General features: G+C 46.2%; 1 protein-coding gene across 1 annotated transcript in view; it reads right to left on the reverse strand.

Annotated features, from left to right (window-relative positions):
• Positions 1–1,512: 1,512 nt before the first annotated feature.
• Positions 1,513–25,396, reverse strand: part of Prp38 (pre-mRNA processing factor 38) — a 30,515-nt gene continuing 6,631 nt past the window's right edge. The window contains exons 4-6 of the mRNA XM_070524998.1: positions 21,009–21,094; positions 7,180–7,290; positions 1,513–2,255 (exon numbers count right to left, since the gene is read on the reverse strand). Of these exons, the coding sequence (XP_070381099.1) occupies positions 1,584–2,255; positions 7,180–7,290; positions 21,009–21,094 (869 nt within the window). The 3' untranslated portion in view covers positions 1,513–1,583. The remainder of the gene's footprint in view (positions 2,256–7,179; positions 7,291–21,008; positions 21,095–25,396) is intronic.

The raw sequence follows: 25,396 nt of genomic DNA on the forward strand, positions 1-25,396 counted from the left end.
TTGAGAGGCGGGCTATCAACATCACTCTCACTTCTCAGAATTGTTGGAGGAGGGACTCTACTTTTTAGAGGCTGCTCCGATCGGAAAATTCTGTTTACTAAATATTCATGCACTTTTGGAAGTAACCGCTGCAGATGTAAACATTACCGTGGGTGAGCTTCACATTGCACCATGAAATATAGGTGCTTAATAATCGGTTGTCAGACCCTTTAACATCCACAAGACCACCTAGGTATGTGCGATTGCATAACATGCAGTCACTGACGGCGTCACAATCCGCATTTCGCTTGCACTAGTCCACCACACTCCAAAAACAGTTGCACCCTTCCGTGTGTATATTTGCCACAGAAAAATAATCGTCATCTGTCTTGCTTGCGTTTCCTTTCTTGAAGCCACTGTGCTCTTTACTTTCCTGCCGAGAATGTTGTGTCACGCTGACAATGTGCGAGCCGTTCGTGACTTGAAAGTACCAGGCTCGCAGCGTTAAAGAAAAGAAATGTGGGCAAGACAGATGACGATTATTGTTATGTGGCAAATATACGCTCCAAACGGTGCAAATGTTTTTAAAGTTTACATACATGCAGAAACCAACAATTACCATGTCATAAGCTTACGTCAAACGGCCAGCGTAGAATCATGCTGTTCCGCCAAACGATCGTCTTCAACATGGTCATCATCATGCTGCTGTCCTTACAAACACGTACGACTGCAACCCACGAACACTGCTCAATTTACACTAACACGTTGGTCCACCTTTGACCTAGTATCGTTTTACAGAACCTCAAACAATGCTAGCCAGCCAGGTACATGCAAAATGCCTCGCATACCATCAATTCCCAGTGCCAGGGATCTACACAATTTTCTTCTTCTCTTCTTCTTTTGGCTGTGCAGTACGTTCCCACTAGCGATACTGCGCATTCTGCATTGGATGATTTACCGAGCTCACGTGCCATATTTGGTGCATAGGCGCACGTGACTTTGACTCACTGGCTGAAACCACGCTCCCTCGAAGAAAAAGGGCCCACAGTCTTGTCTTATGAAATTTCATGTTTTTGCATAGTGCAGCCATTTGATACTTTGCAGACAAGATTGTCGCCGCATGATCTACACATCGCACTAGTGTGTTTGCAATTTTCAAACTTGGTGAGGGGCCCTTTAACACCATTATTCTGCAGTACTGCAAATACATTAACACAGATGCTACCATGTGGCAAACGGGCAGGTGGAGACTCAAATTAAATTGTGGGGATTAATGTCCCAAAACACTATTGTGCTGTGGGTTATGAGGGATGCCATAGTGAAAGGCTCTGGACTTGATCCCCTGGGGTTCATTAACATGCCCTCAAATCTAAATTGCTAAGCTGTTATGCATATCAGCCACATTAAAGTGCAGCTGCCCCCGCTGGGAATTGAAGTTGCAACTTCATGCTCAGCAGGAGAACGCCATAGCCACTGAGCAGGACTCAGCGTACACACCCACATGGCGGCACTTGCGGCAATCAAGCCATGAAATGTCAAAACAATAGATCACCCTTTAATAAGCATATGTACACAATTTCACTTGCACCAGCAACACCAAAGCTTTACTTGTTCGATTTTCGTTTCTCTCCTTGGTCACGATGCCGGCGGCTATGGTGGTCCCGGCTGTCCTTGTCCCGGTGGTCCTTCTCGCGATAGTCCTTGTCCCGGTAATCCTTGTCCTTCTCCTTGTCCTTCTCCCGGTAGTCCTTGTCCTTTTCTCGGTAATCCTTGTCGCGGTAATCTTTGTCCCGGTAGTCCTTGTCCCTGTGGTCGCGGTGCTCTTTCTCACGGTGTTCCCGGTAGTCCTTATCCCTGACGTCCCGAGAGTCTCTACCATCAGCCCGGCCATCGTTGCGGAAATCACGTGAGTCTCTGAACTCCCTCGGATCTCGGAATTCTCTCGAGTCACGGAAGTCACGCTGATCTCGGAAGTCACGTTGATCTCTGAAGTCACGTTGATCTCTGAAGTCGCGCTGATCTCGGAAGTCGCGTTGATCTCGGAAGTCACGCTGATCTCGTAAGTCCCGTTGGTCTCGGAAGTCACGTGGTTCACGGAAATCGCGCGGCTCACGGAAGTCACGTGGCTCGCGGAACTCACGGTGCTCTTTTGGTGGGCCCTTTTCACGGTGGTCCCGAACGTGTGCCGAGCGACTAGTACCTTTGCTGCCAACTGACGCATGCTGGGACTGTGATGAGCGGTGTCTCTGGGCGTCCTTCTTTGGCTCACTAGGTGCCTGCATGATAGAAACACACAATAATTCAGAAAGCATGATTACAGTAGTTTGGCGACGACGTATATAGCACAATAATAACGATTGGCCTTCAACACCCCAAAGCTTCTGTCAAGTACATAAGCATTTGCACTCAGCATTTTAATTTTGCATTCTGCCACTGCCTACTACTATGGTGGGACACAGTGTCTCAAACAGAAACTGCGATTCTACGAATATGATGCAGATACATGTGTACATCTCAATGTTGAACAAGCTACAACATACACAGCACACACTTTTCCAGACTTCCCTGATCGCCACCAGCATATTCCCCATAAGGCAAACTTCTATGAAATTTCAATGGACTTGCGTTGCTTACAGTAAGCAACATGTGCTTACAGTAAGCAACATAAGTCAATAAAAATGCTACATGCTTTTTTTTCATTGCTCTATGAGGCTTGGTCTACAGCACAGCGATGCTACTGACCCATGCCATTTCAATAAGCAGCAGAATGGCCTTTTGGAGCAGGTTTATGAAAATAATTCCAAACTATATTATATGGAGCTTTTACAGTGGGCAAGTCATGTAAAAGCAGTAAGTGTTTGCTGGTTCATAAACTCAATCCAAGCACTCAATTTACCGCCCTCATCGCAGTCCTTACTATGGACTGGAATGAAGCGGTGTTGCCCTAGACGTGCTTAAAAAGCACTTCACTGTCTTAGAAAAGAACAGAAGCACTTGGACAGGCTGCATGCAGATTTCAGAAGCATCTTCAGAGCCTTCAGCACAATCTCGCTGCTAGTATAAATGTTTCCTTTAACATGAAGCACTCCTTAAAAAATAAAAGGTATGTTGGTAATACCGCAGAGCCTAATGTATTAAACGCACTCTTCTGCTTTACTTCCCTTAACGAAATTGGCGCTTCTATATTTTTTTTTTATTTTGGCACTGTTCTCACAATGCTGTTATCTCCAGTCCAGGATAATTATACATGTCCTCTAATGTTAAAGGATTGGTAATCTTGATAAAAACTATGCTATCTATGCGAATAGTTGCTTGCATAGGCAGTCCATCTGCTTTGGCAAACGCAGCTTTTGCAAACAAGTAAAGCAAGCAAATAATTTATTTCACAATTATGGTACACAGCTAAACCTCGTTATATCGAACCTCGATTTAATGATTCTCAAGGTAACAAACAACATTGATTTCCCAATTTCAGCTACATTGAAAATTGTGTGTTTTATTTCACCATTCAACAAAGTAATATTGTGACACGACATTGATTCAACTAAGTTTTCGGCCATTTAAAGCATTTACTTGGAGCCTGTATGGCTCCAGCAAAAAACTATAAAAATGTCGGCCGAGGCAGAAGTTATATTAAGCGTCCTACTGCACGAAAAGTTTGAGCGGCGAAAACGCAGTAAAGAGTGCGCGCCGGGCACAGTAGGCCGGCAATGCCACTGCATGATTTGTCGCGTTGTAAACAACTTGCAAAAGGATAAGGACGGCAGCTCGCAGCACTCGAATAAACATGAGAGCTGATGATTCCTTCTGTGCAAGGGGGATGCAGAGGGAGTGAAAGTGCAGTAAAGTGATCAAGCATGCGCTGTACCTTAGAGCTAATCTTCAGCAAGTGCAAAGCACGAGCCGAGATAGTTGGTGCTTTGGTGTGCACTGGGTTTCTGTGTGTCTAGAGTTGGCGGTAGTATAAACTCGGGTTTCCGGGACACAGTGCGAAGCATTCGCTCGAGTTGTGACAGCGAGTTCGTGGAGATTGAGTGAGATCTGCTAATGTTTGCCCCAGTGCATGTTACACAAATGAAACTACGAGCCTTACATTGTGTGGCTACCTCTCTGCTATCACCACCAATGCTCGACTTTTCGGGCAAAACTGCAAAATTTTTTTTTTCTCAGGACGAATATCCCTACCTGTTTACACTGTTGTTTTTAATCTGTGGGTGCTAGCTGCGGGAACTAAGTGCTATCAGCCATGGCAACCAATATTTCAAGTGCTCCGCGACGCAACACACGCAGATGTCTGACACCATGAGCTACGTTGATGCACATTTTTCGGCACGATCTGCACTGCAAGGGCTGGCACCTATACCCATGCTATTATGGCCTGATCTTCTTTCGATTCCTTTATAAGTGCTTACCAACAAAATACTATCTGCCAGGAATGCGCTGGAAATTGGTGAAGTTGTTTTTAAAACTGAAACTTTAAAAGATCGAATTAACGAAATTTGCGACTTAAACATTTTCACTGCAAGTACAACTTTGTTATATCGAGGCTTAAAAATTAAATTATGGGGTTTTACGCACCAAAACCACGATCTGATAATGAAGCATGCCGTAATGAGGGACTCTGGAATAATTTGGGCCACCTGGGGTTCCTTAATGCACACCTAAATCTAATTACACGGGTGTTTTCGCATGTCAGCCCCATCAAAATGTGGCTGCCATGGCCGGGATTTGATACTGCTACCTCGTGCTCAGCAGCCCAACACCATAGACACTAAGCAACCATGGCGGGCCATAGTGTCACGTAGTAGTGACGGTGAAGAAGGCAGCAAAGCTGTGATTAACGAAACTCGCGCTTTATTGGGCGAACTCATGTCCTCAAAAGCAGGCTACGCTCAAAGAACAATGATAGCGGCAAACACACTCGGCAATCGGCGAAAATCATGTGCGTCGGCTTTTATACATCAGTCATCGAATGTTCCAGAGCAATCGCTGGGACCCGCGTGTCTTCCACAATGTTCTACACTATTCGCGTAACGCGCAAGGTTTGGATTACACAAGGTTCGGTGACAGACAGCGAATGGAACCATCGATAACATTCCAGAAACTTCTGATACATGCAGGCGCGTCCTGCGCTGTGCAATAACATTTGATAGGAGGTGACAAGCGGTCACCTGGGAAAGATAAACAAGTACACATGTCAATATCGATGTTCGACTGCATATGTTTATATTAGGAACTTGAGTGATCAATTCGAAGCGAACTTCCTTTTCTTTAATTCTTCAAGAGCGCTTCCGTTCTGAGATATTGCTCATTCAAGTGGACACTCCGCACGATCATCTTGCATTCATATGCAAAAGCCTAAATACAGAGCCCCCCTTCCCCCTAGTCCCCAATTGACGAAGCTTAATGCAGGAAAATGTTAGCCGAGAGAGGGCATTAGCGCAGTTACTACAAGCTTCGCCCAGACTTCTAGGCTGGTGCACTACATAATCACGTATGTCACATGGTGATTTCGTCTTTCTGTTGGGAGTTCCAACTCTGAATGTGAAATTAGCATACTGATTGAGGGTCAAACTGGACAATGAAAACAGTCACCAAATGGTTTTTCGTATGTCTCACAAAAATGTTTGAATAATCGTGCGGACAGTCTGGAAATGCGAACTTCTGTAGTAAATTAATTTCACTGCTTTTTACAATGCCAGCGGTACAAAAAAATTTACTTAATTTTGCCCTGTGCTGTGCTTCACTGATAGACCATCTATTTGAAATACCGTGGCAGTCGACAGCGCGGTCCACATTCGCTCGTCGCACAGCTCAATGTGCGGCGCGTGCCGTCGCAAAGTGCAGATATACTCACGTGACGTTTGAGTGGGCTATGCTGGCAGATTAGGATGTGATGCGCGAATTCAGTTTGGAGCTTTCTGTCTACATGTGAGCTTAGCAATTTAGGCACTTCATTTCAAACCGACTCAGTGATTGGGAGTGAGATCACGAGCTAAACTGGTGGCTGGTTGCCGGCATGTCACCAACAGACCCAATTTTGGCTTCCAGCCACCAGTTTAGCTCGTGATCTCACTTCCAATCACTGAGTCGGTTTAGTGGTGCAAACATATCGGAGGACACCTAGCCGCAAGGACCTGCTGCCCGCCCCCATGTCGGCTGGCAGCAAATTTTTGTCACGGCCGTACAATGCTGCTAGGCCTAACCAGCAGCGCTTTGTCAATATCCAGCAGTGAAAGTTGCTGTTCGGTGCACAGAGTCGCCCAAAATATTAGTAGCGGCCGTACTTCATTCTTCAAGCCATGAAATCGCCTCACCAACATAAGAGGGGTATCGGCAACAAATTGAACAGCGAGAAAATTGTTCACGACCACCACGTCTGCAATATCGTGCACATTATGTTAAAAAAAGTTGAGTGAGACATCATACAGCATTCAAAACTTAGGTCTCTGTTTTGCATTGGTCATACAGGAGAGGAGTGCAGGGTCTTGCTCAATGAAAGTGTGGCTGCTTGCTGCTGCTAAAAGCGATGCTGTCCTGTTGTCTAAGCAACCCGCACATGGAAGAGTGGAAGGTATTGCAAATAGTCAACTCATGGAAAAAACAGGCTTAATTGTAGAGACTTGGCTTGGTCCACCACGGAGTTAATACAGCCGCTGGTCCACGCCACACCACTTTCAATTAATCACATAGAGAAAAGGCACTTGAGGACTTTACAAGGTCCGTTCAAAAGCCCAAGCAACCCTTCTGACGCAAGGTGGGCACAAATTTGTCATACTTTGCTGAAATGCACCAGGATGCAGCAGAGTTTGCCTCGCCACAGCTCAGCACAATTAATTAGCGAAGTGGTAGCACCACTGTGTAAGGAAAGTGATTCTGTGATAACATTGACAAGGTGACACTGAGGGTTTGACGGTGGCGATGACAACGGCATGATGATGATGGCACAATGACAACGATGGTATGACGGCAACAATGATAGCATAATGCTAATAAAACACAATGTGTGCTGCACTGTTCTCTTGTCCCTAATGCCGACAGGCAAACTCCAACGAACCATGCAAGACTGGTAGAAACCAAACTATGGAAATGTTGCTCGAAAAGTCAAAGAGTGCTTCACATTAGAACCATGCTCGCACATGCAACCAGCCACTGCAGATAGCTTGAGAATTCAAATGAAAAGGAAAAAAAAACACTGACCTTGGGCACATCTTCAATTTCATCTTCACCCGAGTCAACATCATCCAGGTCGTCCTCGAGTGCACTCACTCGAGGCTCCAGCTCCCCACTTTCCTCCAGCACTTGCCGCTTCTGCAAAGTTGGTTAAGTTCATATGCAAGAGCATGTCAGAGTTTCGAAATCCCCTTGGAAACCCCATGCAAATGTATAGCAATGTACTATGCGTATGTTTAACTCCCATTCACCGCCACATTCATTATATTGGACGCTGCGGTGCACTGCGCTCCTGCAAGTGCACTTTCCTAAAAGGGCCGCAATCACTTGCTTCCTGGGAAATATTTAATGCCGACAAATTTGAAACAGCACCGTTTTGTCACATGTTGTTAAACAGGAGATTGAATCTGAAGGGCAGTATATGACATGGAGGAAAAATGAGCAGAGTGCTCTCAGTTATGCTTGCTGCACATATGGAACCATCGCTCACGCAAACGGCGGCCATTAGTTATCAGAAAGAGCAGTTCGCCACTCTGCTTCGTGAACACAAACAGCCTTGCCGTCCAATACACGTTGTACTAAACATGGCGGATGACATTCAATCTTTACACTGAAAGGGGGTGGGCATGGGATGCAGAACTGGAGATATTTGTGCTGTCGGGTTGGTTTACTTATAGACAAGGAGATTCAGCAAATGACATGTTAGCGTTCTGCGAGCGGCTAAAACGAATTTGAACCCAACTCTCACTTGGACAGATTTTTACATTACATTTGAGAATTTAACACCACATCCACAAGCCACATCTGCACTTTTGCGAAAATACCATTGCGGGAAATGCATGAAGGCTCATCATTGTGCAATTCGGGGGCCCATACTGAATGGGTTTTATTCGTGCTCGCATGGTTCATGTGAGTGGGAATGGATTCAAATGTTCTGCAAGCTGAAGGCCACTTTCGAAACTAACAGCGTGTATGTAGCATCACCAGCCACCGATGCAGCAGCTGAAGGTAAAAGGCCAACAACGAAGGGACCGCGAGGCGTCGGAACGCTAATTGTCATGCAAAATGAGACACAGGGACTTTTATTTAAAATGGTCGAGAAGTGAGAAGTGGTTCAAACAGGAAGTTGCTGCCAAAACCCAACACAACAGCACGTCTGGCTTGTTGCCCACGTACGACAACTGGCCCTTTAAAAGGGTCATTGCTGGTATTGTAACGCATACACAGCTGGGCACATTCACACCCAATTTGTGCATGAATGTGCCGACAAGTGTGCTGATGGTGGTATGGCATGTAGTCAACAGGCCTATTCATTTCCGCAGTGTGTTCACTCCGACATTACATTGAACAAAAACATGCAAACCCACTGGCAGTCTGCGTTGCTCAGCTCAAACCTGCAGCACCAACTCTGGGCCGCCCAGTGAGCCAAGGAAGCCGCCAAGGGCCAACAATCCTTGGTTGAAACCTAGGCAAGGTCCAGGTCCACCCCACCAAATCACAGGGCACTCAATAAAGTTATTTGAATGAATGAATGAAAAGCACTTCAATGCATGCAAGGCACACTGTGCTCACACATCGAATCAAGCCATGCGGGCTCTTGGCGTTAGCATTGCGATCAGTACCATATATACAGTAAAGCCTCGTTACACCGTACCCGCTTAAACAGTAGTTTCGTTTTAAAAGTAGTCAAGTGAAATCCTCGATTCAGCAGCCATTTAACATAATGTGTTTTGTATCCGCATAAACTGCATCAGCTTATTGCGTACACATATCAGTTAACACATAGTGTTTCCACTTTTTGTCGCGCAAACACGGCAGTGCATCGTCTCCATTGGGCGGCCTGGCAGAACAACAAGCCTCAGCGATCGGAACAATGGCCTCCAAGCGACTTGTGCGCTTGCGCGTAAAGCCACATCAACATAAACATCATTTCGGCGCCGTGCCAGAGAGTGTTGAGGCGTCTTGCAACCAAGGACTCGTGTCATGCCGAAGCTCGGATAAAAAAGACGCCGGGTGCTCAGCAAGAAAAATTAGACATCGTTCGTGCTATCGAACATGACATGAAGAAGTCAGCGTTGGCACGTGACAGGGATCTGCTTTTGACTATGGTGTGTGGCTATTGGAATGCGAAGAAGTTGCTTGGCGGCGCTGCCGCGACCGCGATGAGATGTCAGCTACGAAGTTAAACTTTTTACCATCGTTGCCTCTGTTGTTGCCGAAGTGTAGTGTCGACTAGCGACAGTGATGCGGACGACACGGAAAGCGACAGCAATGGGCGATTCAGGCCCGACAGTGGCAGAAGCTGCGTGAGACGTCAGCCTCATGAATGCAATCGTCGCAACGAGAACAGCACCCCGCAACAAAAAAGGCGCTCCGCGACATTTGCAGTGCTATCGCGCGCGTGCACGGAGAATACGTAACGTCAACGAGGAATCTGCCGTGCGAGTGTTTGCCGAGAAAAGGGGGCGGGCTGAAAAGCTGGCTCCCAGCTTCAGTAAGTATGAAGCCGCTGTCGTCGCTGCTAGGCCGCCACAGCATCAAACGAAAATAACACTTTTGTCACGCGAAGTTAATACAGTCGACCCTCGATATATCGAACAGCGCGGTGATCGCAAAATAGTTCGATCGATATATAAAATCACGTAGAAAATGCGTCAAAAACTAGCACAAATCAATCAATGAACCAATCGTGGCGCAATAGATACTCACATGAAGCTTCAAACAAAGTATTTATTTCGTTCGCTGAAAGTACTGAAGCAGCGTAGCCTGCTTCATATTGGCAACCGCGTGCTTGACCACGGCGTCCTCAACATAGTCCAAACGGTCCAGAAGAGACGGTCCAGTGCCTTCATTGGCCGTTGTGCGCCGCAGTAGCGGCGCACAACGGCCAATGCAGCTACAGGCTCAGTTGCAGACGGGAGCGGGGCAACATCAGCGCTTGCTGGATCAGCCTCGGCAGCGTCTTCGTTCGGCCGCTCAGCAGTCACTTCTGCCGCGATCTCACGTCTGTTAGGGCCGATTTACGCTCGAGCCGCCCATCGCCGCAAGCCGCACCGCACGCTTGCAGTCGCACGAAAAATTGCACGTATCCAGCACTTGTGCACAAATTACAATTTACACTGCGTGCACAGTGTATACCTTACACATTGTAAACCGAAATTTGTGCACAAGTGTTTGATACGTGCAATATTTCGCGCGACCGCACGCGTGCGGTGCGGCTCGCGGCGATGGGCGGCTCGAGCAAACTCCGTCACTGTTCCGGTACTGTCGTCACCGCCAACGAAGTCCTCAATGCACATGCTGTGTGGCTCAGCACCGACAAAGCGCTCCAACTGGCTCGACGGCCGCCTCGATCACGCGCGCACGGCGGAGCTTGCCCCTGCCGTGCGCCGTGCGCGCTTGATCGAGGCGACCGTGCTGGCTCCAAGCCGCCGTGTGTGTACGCCGCTACGTTCAAATGGCGCCCTCGGCGCAACCGATGTGGGCAGCTGTCGTACGCAGCAGTCCGGAACGCCATCGCGCCGCCGCTATCTTCGAGAGTGTTGCGGGAAAGCTCGCCTCCTGTCAACAGAGCGCACTTGGTCCGGGGCGGCGGAGTTCGATATATCGATTTTACATCCGGCCCCGTTCGAAATAAAAAATTAAAGATGCATGCGATTTTCCACGTGATATAGAAAGTGTTCGATATACGCAATAATTCGATATATCCGTGTTCGATATATTGAGGTTTGACTGTAAATACTGCATGTTTTTTTTTTTCCCCTTTCATCGCACTCTTTCTGAGTTTCGTTTTTGACAGGTAAGTGGGCAATCTCATGTTATTTTGGTTAAACTGTACTACCGTTTAGTACATACTTTTTCCGGGCTCCAACCAACTACGGTTTAATGAGGTTTCACGGTGCTCATGCAATGAACACGCCCGCATAATAAATGCACCCCCAACTTTTCTCTCGAGAATTTCAATTTTTTTTCCTCGCATAATAATCATGCTAACAACTTTGCTATTGTGTAGTCCCAAGATCGAACGGCCATGCTGTAATTTCTTCTGAGAGACTAGAATCCTTTACTCTCACACATCTGTTTAAATTAAAGCAAGCATACTTAATCTCGATGCTCATCGCTGTGTTGGAAATACTTTGGAATGATGTCATGTGAGAAACGCCAAGATCATGTAAACAAAATTCTGCAGCTAACTTATGTAGGCTGCACATCTACACTAGTGGCAAAAAAGTCGTGGTGGCACATCATCAGAGTTGGTGGATTTGGTGACTGAGATGCTGATGGCAAATCCATGACATGCCAACTCTGGCACCAAGAGTGCGGTAAGAACAGGCTGCACGTTATTGTGGGTGCTTGGGACCTGACGGAAAGAACAACCACGACAACGCTCAGCTTGTTCTTGCTGCACACTTGTGATCAGTGCCAACACAAAGGCACGTCGCAGACTCGTGAGTGAGGAAAACCGCAACTGGCTCTCTGCAACAGTAACCTTACGCAGTTAGCGGGCTTTATTGTGTCGTAATTGGCAACTAAAGAATATGTTGCTTGTGCTGGCAACACAGTCCAGATAAACAAAGACGGCTACGACATCCAGGTTCACGGCGGCTCTCTAGCTTCGTGCTGCACTCAAGTTTCTCATTTGTGGCATAGAATGGAGGTGCTTCGTCATAGCCGAAAGCATCCTTGCTGCCGATTACCTTATTTTCATCGGTCACAAAGATTTCAGCAACAATACCAAAGATATTGTTGTGATGTGTGTGCAAACGTCCGACCTGCCTAGCGAGCCGCATCAGTCTTCTCTAAAGAGAGACAGCCTTTCAAGCAAGCCACTGGTTAATGGAAGTGTTTGTGCACAGCAGACCTCCAAAAGATACAAGCACTTGTTCAAGGTTTGCTCCACTACTACAGCTATGATACTTGACCGTTTTTGACCTTCATAGGCAACTCCGCACTGTGATTCATGTTGCTGTATATCACAAACAGCATCTCACAATATATAGGTTGTAACATCTGTTGTGCTTTCAGAAGCTAAATACGGATATTATGCACTGAGAGAACAAGGCTAAAGACTGTAATGTTAATTGGTCAGAGTGCCTTGGGATAACAACAAGTCAGAGTTCCATTTGTGAGTCGAGGTACATCTTTCTCTTTATAGTTGGCTAGTCCATATGATAAGGTAGTCCGCCTCTAATAACTGACACTTGTTCGTGCTCTAAGTACACAAAGTTCGAGGTAGGACCCACGCTTCGGAAAACAGCAGACACTTGAAACCTGTAGGAATTCTCCAATCCCGGTCAAACGTGAGAAGCAAATAACAACCAATCGGGCCAAGTTGTATTTCTTCCAGCCGGTTTCCAAAATTTAGCGAGGGTTTTCTTTTGAGCACAATGACTTGTCTTAGTGTAAATGCATGACTCAGAAATGAATCGAAGCAGTTGTAATGGAATTTGGCTGTGTGCCCAGTGCCGAAAATTTAACTAGCGACGCTGTGGCCAGGCCAAAAGCACAAAGACTGTAACAAGTGCTGTTTGCAGTTATTTTTCAATTTCTTGCGAGCAAGTTAACTGACAACTCACCAAGCTGAATGAGAAAACATCTTCTGCTAACACCGATGAACTAAACAAAACAATATGTCACGTCACGGCATAACATGTGTCATGATCAACTTCAGACCTTGCGTGCTAGTTATCGCTCCTCCTACGGGCGCCTCTGAACAAAAGTACACTAGCGAGAATATTCCTGCTGATTAAGGCATTAGTAACAGTAATGCTGGGGCAGAAAACCAAACTAACCAAACCAAATGAAGTTTAAGTGTGCATCACTAATTTATTAAAGAACCTAACAAAGTAAGTACTATGTGCAATTTGAAACTCCAGCGATATATTTAAAATACATATTTATTAGAATCTAGGCCGATAGTTGTTTTTTTTTTTGCAAATAATCATATTCCAAACTCTAGGGTTGGATAGATTCGAGGATTTTAAAAAACGCGCCAGTTTTTCATTGAAACTGCTAAATATGGTGCATAGCTAGTGCCATCTAGAAAAGTCAATATTGCAGTCGCTACTGGCCGTGCCAGCAGCTAACCGTACACAAGCGAAGTCACCATTTTGACCTGTGTTGTGTCGGCCATATCGGTGTGCGGCGTGGTGTTATCGCGATGGCACCAAGCAGATGCCACTACAGTGCCGCTTTCAAGCGAAAAGTTGTGACAGCCACAGAGGCATTGTCAAACCTTCAAGCCGGGCGGGACTTCGGCGTCGACGAAAAAAAAGTGTGTCGTTGGAGGGGACAACGACAGCAGCTTTTTGCATGCACCACAACGAGGATGGCATTCAGCGGACCAAAGAAAGGCTGTCACCACGAAGTGGAGACTCTCAGTTTTGGCCGACTTTGTTTGGTAGGTGCAGCATGGGATGACATCCCAGGTACTTTGATCGTGCACGCCTTCAAGAAGCGCAGCATGTCTAAGGCGCTTGACGGTACCGAAGATAGTGCACTGTTTGATAGTGACAATGACAAGGAACACAGCAACGAATCGAGCAGCGACGACAACGTTGAATAAGCTCTGCATGTTCAGATTCAATAAATGCTGTTTGCATTTTGTGAACGCTGTCCTTGCTTTTTTGTTCGGCCTACATTCGAGGTAATATATATTTCTTTTTATTTTGGCTTCGGACTTTGAGGGGTCGGCTTAGAATTGGGGTCTGCCTAGATTCGAGTAAATATGGTATATAAAAAGAAAGCAATGGGGGTTCTACTCGCTGAAAATAAAGAAGTCGTCCCGACTGAACTGTTTTGAACAGACCACCACAGTGTCAGTCACCTATTACCTAATTCACGAGTTCCTTATCCATGTCGCTCTCTGTTGTGCATCATCTGCTACTTTCGGGAAACAATAAAATGATGAATTGCTGTCTTTTCACCGCAATGACACGCCATAATGGCAAACAACAAAACTCTTTCGACGTCCATTTTTTTTCTCTTTTTAGCGCTTGTGCGCAGCAGCATCATAACGATTTCAAAATTACAGTGGAACCTCGATTATACGTCCCTCGGTCATGCGACAATTCATATTATACAACGAACTGATTTGGTCCCGGCAGAACCCCCTTAGAAATAATGTGTTAAAAAACTCAATTATATAACGCAATTTTATGCGGATGCCACCTCGTACAATGCCTCTTAAAGGGACTGATAACTGGCCAGAATGTGTTGTGAGACAATGGAAATGAAATTACCATGATTTATAGTGATAGAATCCAGCACACTGTTCGGGATTTAAGTAGGAAGCATCATTTTAAATTGGCAAAGAAAGTAAGAAAAACCAGTAAGTGGCGAGGCCTGGCAGTGAAATCTTGATACTTTGAAATGTAGTGATGAGATTACTGTACGTAACTCGACTGTCATTAAGTACAGTATAATATCTGCTCGTATAGTATAATTATGCTTTGAATTTGCTTACTCATGATGTCACGGCAATGTAGCGCAACGTAACCCCTGCTTTGAGAGATGAGCAATTTTGATGGCCAAGAAGAAGGTGAACTCCGCCGTGGCTAGGCAGCTCGACGTCAACGATTCGCGGATGACAGGACCAGCGGGAGGCCCCTCTTTAAATGTGTGGCCCGTCAGAAAGACTCTGTGGACCTCATAGTAGCCTGGTACCATCCCCAAGTGAAATGATCGTAGTTACCGTAAAAACCCGCGTATAGTACGAGGTTTTTTTCCTGTTATTAGCATCCCAAATTTCCGCCTCGTACTATATGCGGATCCGGACAAAAATTTCAAAGTTCGGCTCGAAGTTTTGGTTTCGTTATTGCTCTGTGGCTACGGCTTGGCTTTGTTATTGCTGCCTGGCTACGGCTTGCCTTCGCTATTGCAGCGTGGCTACGGCATCGTTTCTTTCTTTGTTGAGTGCGGACCTTGGCAGTTCACGTGTTAACCGCGCTTCGCGAAGTGCATCGTTTTTAGTGAAGGAGCACGATGTCGGGGGCACGGAAGCAGTACTCGGCAGCTTTCAAGCGAAATGTGATTTTAGCGGCAGAGGAAATCGGCAACAGTGCGGCCGGGAGGCAGTTTGGCGTCACCGAGGGAAGTATCCGCGGATGGCGACAGCAAAAAGAAGCACTTTTCGAGTGCAGCGGAAAGCGAAGAAGCTTTCGCGGCCCGAAGAATGGGGCATTCCCTGAAATTGAACTCAAACTGACGGAATTCGTCCGAGAACAGCGAGTCGCGCATCTTGCTGTGAGCGTGGAGCTCATGCAGGCAAAAGCCAGGGAGCTTGCGAGAGAAAAAGGCCTAACGAGCTCCACCTTCAAAGCAAGCAAGCATTGGGTTTATCGGTATATGTGCCGTGCAGGATTTTCATTGCACCGGAGAACTTCAATTTCACAAAAGCTGCCGGAATCGTTTGAAGAGTTACTGGTGGCTTTCCAGCGCCGCGTTATTTCGTTGCGCAAGTTGAAGAACTTTCGGCTAGGGTAAATCGGCAATGCTGACCAAACACCAGTTTATCTGGACATGCCATCGCCCCTCACCGTGCACGAAAAGGGCTCGAAACAAGTTTGTGTCCGGTCCACTGGGAACGAGAAGACGCGTGTTACCGTCATGTTGTCATGCACGGCAGACGGCCGCAAGCTCCCGCCCTATGTCGTCTTCAAGCGCAAGACAATGCCGAAAGGTGAGCTGCCGAAAAATGTCATCGTTAAATGCCATGAGAAAGGGTGGATGAATGAGAGTCTTGTGCTCGACTGGATAAAGTCCGTTTGGTGTAGGCGGCCCGGTGCACTGTTGTTGTTCCCGTCCATCCTCGTGCTAGACGCGTTTCGTGGCCATTTGGCCGACTCGGTGAAGAAGCTGTTGCGTGATTGTAATACTGAACTCGTCGTTATCCCTGGTGGGATGACGTCTCAGCTGCAGCCTCTAGATGTTTGCGTCAACAAGCCTTTCAAGGACGCGGTGAAGCGGTGCTACGCAGAGTGGATGCGGTCAGGTGAACCTGCAGTGACGCCAACTGGGCGGCTGAAGCGGGCATCGCCAGCCACGCTGTGCAAGTGGATCGTGGACGCATGGGCGAGCATCCCAGAAGACCTTGTGCGTCGCGCTTTCAAGAAGTGCGGGATCTCGAACGCGCTCGATGGCACCGAGGGCGAGTACCTCTGGGAGGATATGTCAGACAAGGAATTGTCCGATGAAAGCGCAGCGGAGGACGACAGTGAATGAAGTGCTGAGTCCGATTTCAATAAATGTTTTCCCCGAGTTTCTCTCACTCGTATTATACGCGGGTAAACCTTTTTTTTCCATTTCTCGTCCCAGAAATTTCACCTCGTATTATATTCGGGTTCGTATTATACGCGGGTTTTTACGGTATTCTCAAACAAGCTCGAAGGAGACGTGATCTCATGTGATCTCTAGTTTCGCTTCCACGAGACTCGGCTCGTCCTGGCACTGAACCCCTTGAAGTATTTGGCCGATAGTACTCTTAGCAGTGCTAATGAGCTTGGCACAGCAACAAAAACACTTATCGCCCAAAAGTACTCCCCAATGAAAGCTGTCTCCACTTCAGACAACGACGATAAGTGAAAACTTGATTCCGAATTATGCATTCATTCTGACTCACACAGACGCATTGCACAGCGCTGACATTTGGCAGCTTGTTTGTCCAGGCTACAATGTCGGCAACTTGCTGCTAGATGTTGCAGCGCTCGAGAGGAAACTGATACATCGCGGCTGGGCAGACGTCCAGAAAAAGATCATAGATTTTGTTTTTAAAGGTGAGGATAAAGATTTGCTTACACGTCCTCCAATTAAATGCTTGGTGTCATTTATTTTTAGTAGTTTAATATGGTTTCCTTGGAGCAGTGCAGGTTCGCACCGTGGGCTTATTCAGGCAGTCCGTAGTCGTTGTTTTAGAAAGACTGAGTTTCACTGCCTGTATTTCTAGTTTTTCAATTATACGGCACCCTGATTATACGTCGGTTTTGCATGGCCCCCTAAAAGTCGTATAATCGGGGTTCCACTGAACAAGGCAACGTTGCAGTGCACGCTGCAATGTGTGAACCTGTGGTTGAACCTAGATTGGCTGTTTCTCGGCATGGCTACTTGGGGACGAGCATTTAGTTGGAGTAACGAATAGGAGAGTGCGCACGCACCGTGCACGGCTGGGCACAGTGCACGGGAGAGTCCAAGTGATGAAGGGACTGCCGGCATTTGGTCGGCATAGTAAGCATACTCAGGCACAGTAAGGAGCTCGCATGTCTGTTGCTCGCTTTTCTGCTTGTTTATGGTTTCGCTGGGTGCAGTGGGCCCTAAGTCGACTTAAATGCCTGCATGCTGGACAGAGAGTTTAGATAAATTTTGACATGCTGATCAGCAATACGTTCGAGGAAAGAGACAAACAAAGCATGACTGGAAAAAGCAACAGGTGCCAAAATGAAGCGCTTCCACGTGATGCTTGCGATAATCGCAGATGGCCAGAAACTGTGGTGAGGACAAGCTGGTGTGGATCCACGATGTGGATGAAGAGACCAGCAACTTGGACAACAGGTCTGGAGGTACCGATGCAGTTTGAAGTTTAAAAAAATGCCGTTATGGTTTGCAAATAGTATAGATGTATTTTTACTGCAAAGACAAGTTATCTAATGCATTTTTCAAATCATTACTCTCTTACATTCTGATTCCTGCAATTTTGATAAAGTTCCCATAACATTTACCCTGCGCCCTCTGACTTTGCTTCATTATTTTTATTATTTTTTTTCAGAACGAGCATATTCATTACGTGAGTACATACGGTATATCAGAGACCGTACTGCACCGCAAGCCAGATGCGACATTCGTGGACAAAAAATAGCATCACTTTTTTGCATTCAACATGGCCTTTGAGAGGCAAATCAGTAAATTCCTGCTATTCAGGATGTTGAGAAACTGTTTGAATCATTCAGAGGTATCGGATAAGTGTAATTTATATTTGAAATTGTCAACAGATCAAACTATTTTGCTATCCCCCTCAAGTTAGATATATGCGAGATCTACTCTAATTAAGTATGAGGAGGCTTGTGCATGCTCCCCAACCTGAAAACCATGCCTCGAGAGCCTACAAAATGCAGTAAGGCAGGATACGGGTGCTTGCTGGAACGAGTAAAAACAAATGCTTCCTGCACCATTGGCACATACCCATTGTCACATTCGTAAAGCCATGGCTTTCCTGCTTAGCATGGATGGCCATCAGCATGGCTAATACGCCACAAAATTTGCATATTTTTTTAGCATGGTCTAACTTACAGAAGTTGGGAACTACAAACAAAAAGCCTATTTCATATACAGTCGCCGACTGATTTTCCGGAATCGAAAAATTCAGACATGCTCGATTATTCGATCTGCTTCGCGGCACCGCCATTCTCCCCATAGACCATAATGTATAACAACTGCTTAAAGTTCGGACACCTTGCAACCTCTCGTTTGATTTTTCGAACACTCCCTGAGCCAACTCGTTCGAGAGCACCATGCACCGACTCTGACCAGTGCATGGTTCGACTTGCTGAATGCCATTTTTGTTTTGAACGGAGCCTCCTTGCTGCACCACGAAGTGGCGTTACTGCAAATCCCCGCTCATCATCATAGTTTCTGCCTGGTTCGTAGCTACAGCAATTCCAGTCTCAGCTTGGTAAGCCATGTCAAGACAATCCAGCAGTTGATTTGTTTCTTTCTTCGTGCACGACGCTGCGAGTAGGCCATGTTTTTCGTTTGTGCGACTGGTGTCGGCGTGACAGCGTGGTGATGTTTGCTTTGTGTGCTGTGTCGAGGTTGCGGTGATGCAAAGCGGCACACGGAAACATCGCGTAAAGTGTCTAATGGCGCCCACAATGCCCGCGCAGACTGCGCTGGGGAATGCCGACAAGCAAGTACTGAGAGGCCTAGGATTTGTCGCCTTCTGATGTGCTCCATACTGACGCCGAAAATGTTCTGCCGAGACATGCGCAGTGGTTGCATTGCGATTCCGGACACCGTCTCATCTGACAGTTTCACAGGCGCTGATACTGCTGTGCTGACATGCACAGAATTCAACGACGGCAAGATCATTTGTCATTCTGCTGTGCCGTCGGACGATGACTCCGAGTCAGAAGATGATGCACTTTGTGCTGCGCTGCCGTCGTGTGCAGAGCGTGTACAAGCAGTGACTGTGCTTTCAGCCGCCTATAGTGACCGTACGACCCTCTCCGAGATTCAGGCTTATCTGATTGCGCGTAATCAGAACAGCATGCAATGGCACATTAACGATTTCTTCAAGCCTACTGCCAAGCCTGAATAAGTGCGTGGAAATAAAGGATCTCCTTTTTTTTTTTCTAAATCTGCTTTTTCGGACACCTGTTTATTAGGACATTTCCGCAGTCCCTGTGAGGTCCGAATAAACGGTTGGCGACTGTATTTCCTTTTTTTTTGTACTCTCGGTAATGGCAAATTATTACTTTCATTCATGCTCCTTGCAGTGCTTCTTTGAAGTTTCTCAAAATAGTCCTCAAAACCTTCTTGAGCTATTATTTCTGCTTTACTTTGTGGGATCGCACAAGCATCCTGATATCTCCGGAGCGGTCACGCGGTTATCACACGATAATCACATGCTTGCTCGCGGAGGGTAGCGGGGAGAGGGCACGTTCGCCGCTCCCGCTGCTCTTCACGCCCGGCTGCAATGTTGCAGCCCAAGGCTCCCTCTTTCCAAGGTTCCCTTCTTTCCCTTTCTTGGAACCGGAGAGACTCCCTCTCCGCCGCTCGGAGAGAGCGCTATTCCCCCGATGCATCTTTGTCTTTCGGCTGAGGTGCTTGCGATTGGCCGCATCGCAATTCAGCCGCTGAATCCACCACATCATCCCCCAGCAGTGCTCGGCCTTCGTGAGCGACTGACCACCCCAGGGCCCGAGCGCAGATCCACTCTGGGTGAGCTGAACTCTTATCAGCCTCTTTTGTGGCTTCGAACATCGTGTGGTTTCTTTTGCCTCAGTCATGCGGAACGCTCTGCCGCTGTGGTTTTGTTTTGTATTTGTGTTTGCTGTTGTTGCTCTGTTGGTACTTGTATCTTAAGGTTACTAAACACCGTAAGTCAAGACTTAAGTCGAATAGCGCCGCACCTTTCCCTGCCGCCGTTTGGTATGATATCACATTGCGTTCCTCGTCGTCGCGCTCGCTTCCGCTCACTTCGCCAGCTGCGTCGCATGCCTGATAACATGTTGGAGGATTGAAAAGGAGAGCTCACGTGCGCCGCAACCACAGTTGAGGCGGCAGTATGGACGGCGATAATTCTGATAAGCAGGAGGAGGCCTGGAATCGACATCGGAACAAGATGAAGACGACACAATTCGCCCAGGAAACAGACGAACAGCGCGCCGAACGACTGGCTAAACACCGCAAAACAGCTGGAGAACCAGACTAACCTGGACTTGCAATCAAGATTAACCAAGGCTAACCATGCTATGCCTTAGCTTTCGCTATGTATATCCTGGCATAGCCGAGCTAAGCCACTGCCAATTTTTTTCATTTTGTGAACACTGTCCTCGCTTTTTTGTTCGGCCTACATTCGAGGTAAGTTGTTTTTTCTGGCTTTGGGTTTTTCAGGGTCAGCTTAGAATCGAGGCCAGCCTAGATTCGAGTGAATATGGTAGTTCACTAATTCATCACGTCAGCGCTGCCATGAGGTCTCAAAGCTTCTTGAGCCATGGGATCACACGCATATTGAGCATGACAGTGCTATGCCCAAGTGTAAGCCAAAGGATTTCAGCACAAATTTTGTGCACGCAGAGAAGGCTGCCGTGACTATGGCACCACATCTTTCAACATGTGCACAAGAGAAAAATGTTAATCCTCACCTGTATTCGAGGCATGATGATATCCGCCACACGTTCCTCTCGCAGCAGCTCGTCTATGAACTCGTCCATGTGAACGATTGTGTAACCTGCACAGCAGAAGGCACTTCTTAAAGAAATACCAAAGAAAATGCTCATATGAGGCTTGAAAGGTTCAACTCTTAATACGGCAAATATGTCATGCCATGATAGAATTTTCACTGAAACTTGAGCTCCGGTAACCCAGCGAATAAGTAACATGAAAGAAAAGCTGATGATGTGACCTTCAAGAGAGAAAAAAAAATTGTTTATGGTGATACCAGAGACTGTGACAACCGCAGTTAGAAATAACTGTTGTATTTTAAGCAAAATTACATTTGCAATAAAGGATCTAGACAAAAGTTTTAACCTTTTCACTGCCATAATAATTTCATTAAATTTTTAAGTGGGGAATTTTTTTATACCTACATATCCTGCCCAATATATTGTATGATACATGATACCAGAAATGCTATTGCATTTTTACTGGCCTTGTTTATAAAAAAATTGCGAAAGTCATTGTGTATTAGTGTATACCTGTCAAAATTACAAGACAGGGTACGTAAACATATGTGCAAGAATTGCGGAAAGTTCACAACGAGTTAACTTGTCATCAGCATTTAAGGGCTTAAGTGGCTGAAAAGAAAAAAGCATGAACAAAAACCATGATATATGTGATGCCATACAATGACACCACTCCCAGCTACAGCCTGGTCAGCGATTGAAGAATGCGTTGCCAAGTCTCCAGCCTTCTTAAAAGCACAGATACATAATGTGAACTTTTCAGCACGCCAGGCAGCAGCCGGCCAAATTAGATGCATCACGCCACTGACACTAGGAGTTGCTCCTTTGTCCCTTGTACAGCTTGGTGAGCCGAGTGTGGCGCATAGCAGCACTGCAATCAGCTGTAGCCACAGGACATGTGCGTAAGTATAAAGCGAGCGGGTGCTTTTTCACTTGCCAAGGGTGAAAACTCGGTGCACCATTTTCAGTGCACACGAATAGTAGGCGAACGTGCTGCTGACCGGCCATGCTAGCATGTAGTGCATTCGGGTCAAGAGGCCCCGGCACGAGATAGCACAAGTTTTCTGCTCAAGGAGGCAGTGTCAGAGCTCACCTAATGTAACCAGTTGCTCTAGCTATGCTGTGACGTTAGACTGTAGAGGGTTCACTTTCCACCGAAGTAGCATATCTGCACTGTGCGTTACACCGGACTATCGTCATCATCATCATCATCACCAGCCTGGTTAAGCCTACTGCAGGGCAAAGGCCTCTCCCATACTTCTCCAACTACCCCGGTCAAACGGACTATACTTGCACCTTAAAGAGCCCCTCACCGGGTCTGGCCATTTTGCGTTGACAAGCACCGTGCATACAATGCGAGCTATCGATCATGTCTGCTAAGCATTACATTGAAAGCAATGCGAAAAGAACTGAAATTTGAATGTGAATGCTGTTTGCCTTTCTCCTCGCGAGTGGCGTACTCCCAGCTGGAGAGTTGAAGTAAATCACACAAGTGCGCCTACATGCATGACAGTGCTGTGACAACACATCGTGGCACGTGATTTCAAGAATTATTCAAGGCAACATCTGTTGGTTTGTGTAATCTGTTGCTTCAACAGATGAATGAAAGTTCAGATAAATAATAAAACACACAAACCAAATGTCTGCATGTTCTTGTTTTACTTCACGCCGCAGCAAGAAAGATGTACTTCTGTTTGGTCTGTTTGTCCCCACGTCGTGCCGTCACACATGCAGACAACGAAACTATGTCATTTTCTACTGAGTTCCAGCGTAGGATCATGCTCTGTGGTCCGCTTGTGTCTGCCTCAGTGTTTGCGTAGTACTGACTTATACCGCTAGTCAGGTGTTCTCGTGCATAACGCACAAAATCGTGCTCTGCACGAAACGAGACAAATGCAACAGCTTGCGCTCGACACCATCAGCGGAAGTGCACTGCGCAGCAAAAAGGTGAGGGAAAAGAAATGTAGGCGGGGCCCGCGACATATGCGTCACACGATCCTCGAACTCCAGTATGAGAGAACACAGACAAGGAATTTTGTTTGCGGAGGCTAGACGGGGCAAGTGGAGAGGGTATCTTTATTTATTTATTTATTTATTTACTGATACCTCAAGGGTCCAAATAGGACATGACATGAGGGGTGAGCACGTAAAAGGCGGGAATGACAATGATGAAATTAAAAAGATGATCTCTCATGGCAGTAGCCTTCGCCTCCTGAAATCATGGGTTCGCAGCACTGAAATATTTCCCTCTCGGCTATTAACGAACCGATTTGAAATATTCTTGCAGCAGAATGGTCCCTAAAGGGGACGTGACAACTTCCAGCATATCTGTTGCAAAGCTGAACTGAAATTTGCTGTGTTTAACTTGCTATTTGCTTTTGCTATTTGCTTACAGGGCGCTTTAAGAGGACCCTGTAACAACTTTCCAGAAAGCTATCAACTACTGGCCTTGCGTTCAACCAATCATGATACAGCGAGTGGCACACCAGTGACATCAACCAGAGGAAACTCCTCTGTGATCTATGACACTCCCTGTGGAACTGCTGTATTTTTATTCTATGCTCCAGCTTTCAATGCATGTACACATGGCATTCTCAAATTACTGAGTAAATTATCTTCAGCTATTGAATTCATAAGAGTCAGTATTGTTAGGACAATGAACAAATTTTTATCTTCCTCCCATAAAACCACAAATTACTTTTGGTTTGTTCTGAGTGCACACATTGCTTTATACATATACACTTTATTAATTATGATGTAGCTTTACATGAACACACATGCCGCAGCAAACTTGGAACGCAAGAGACTGGCCAGCAACATACTGTTTATAAAATCATGTTGACTTACAGCAACCTTGCTGTTCCCAATTTTGCTTACTTCGGAAACTTGTCTGGATAAACTTGCTTGAAGCAAGTACTTCTGTGGTCTCCTTTCAGCATCACAATACTTGCAAAGGGATGACCAGAGAATTAGTGGAACTGAGTTTGTGTTTTGTTTGCAATATTAAATAGTATACACACGCATTCACTACTGGAACTTAAATGCCAACCTGTAAAGCTTAAAGTTAGTAAAATCCCATAGACATAAACCGAGTGGGAGGACGGCACACATTTTTTGAATACCTTCCCCTGGACGTGCCTTTTCAGGGATACATATGCTCTGTATTGCACATGAAATAAACTTCTACTTCCTGTAGAAGCAGCACAGAAGCAATATTGTGCTCGGCACAGCAAAAAGTGACAAGAAACACATTGCTTTTATATCAGTGAAATGTCGCTGATTTTGCCTGCTTCAGGAACTTGTATGCTTATTCTTGCTCGACGCAAGTACCACCGATAGGTCCTTCCAACTTTAAAAAAATTCCAACAGAAGGTTACAAGCAAAACATTTTCACGAACAGAATTTATTTTCAGCAAAACTTGATGAAACATTAGTAGAATCCTAAAGAGAGTCCAAATTCACAAGCTTAACAGAAAATTTTGGAGATTCCGCAAGTGTGTTACTGTGAGGAGCTTACACAAACCCCAGCATCACTACTGTGATCCTGTGGAACCTCAACAATGCTTCTGTACCTCAAATCCCTTTTACTTGTGGATGCCATACACTGCACTTGGGCTCTTTCAATATCTGCACCAAAAGTTAATGAGCTTGCAAGTTGGCGTACTCGACCTCAACGGTGTCCACTGCTTCTATCCTTGATTCATTGCCCTGCAACAAACGCTGTGGTGATATGATGTACAGTGCTGAATGATGAAGTCTCCAACAACCCCAGTTAGGCAACTTGACCCATCTGAAGGTTAGCGTTTTCAAGAGAAAACTTGTGTTGGATATAGTCACATGGCACTGTCAAATGCTGATGCACAACGCTAAAGGACTCCTGGCCCTCGTGGGCTGAGCTTTTCAGCAACATAAGAGGCGAGACTGCCGATGACAAGGTCTTTCCTGTCTTTTGGGCTCTCCGAAGCTGAGTAGCTCACAGCCAGCCACAAATGACACTCCTTTAAATCAGACGGGCAGACAAATCTCGCAAGGAGATCTTCAAAGAGTTGGTTCAAAGGGCCCTTCAATGTGCGGCTCATAGGTGCTTGTGCCAGAAGAACGCATTTTTATTCTAAAAAAGAATGACATCATACTTTGCCAAAAAAGACAGCATGCCCTGCACAACTGTGACGACAGTTAACAGAACAGTTCTCACGGAACACATGATTGGCTTGCACTGACTTGTGCTGATGTTTGACCTTTAGAGTACAAGATGTAGGATTAGTCCCTTGCCTCTTAACACTTTGTAGAACAGTGGTGCACATTTGTACTATTTTTGAGGCATAAATCAAGAAGATGCCATGAAATAA

The sequence above is a fragment of the Dermacentor albipictus genome, chromosome 9, assembly GCF_038994185.2.
Source record: "Dermacentor albipictus isolate Rhodes 1998 colony chromosome 9, USDA_Dalb.pri_finalv2, whole genome shotgun sequence".
NCBI classification, from domain to species: Eukaryota; Metazoa; Arthropoda; class Arachnida; order Ixodida; family Ixodidae; genus Dermacentor; species Dermacentor albipictus.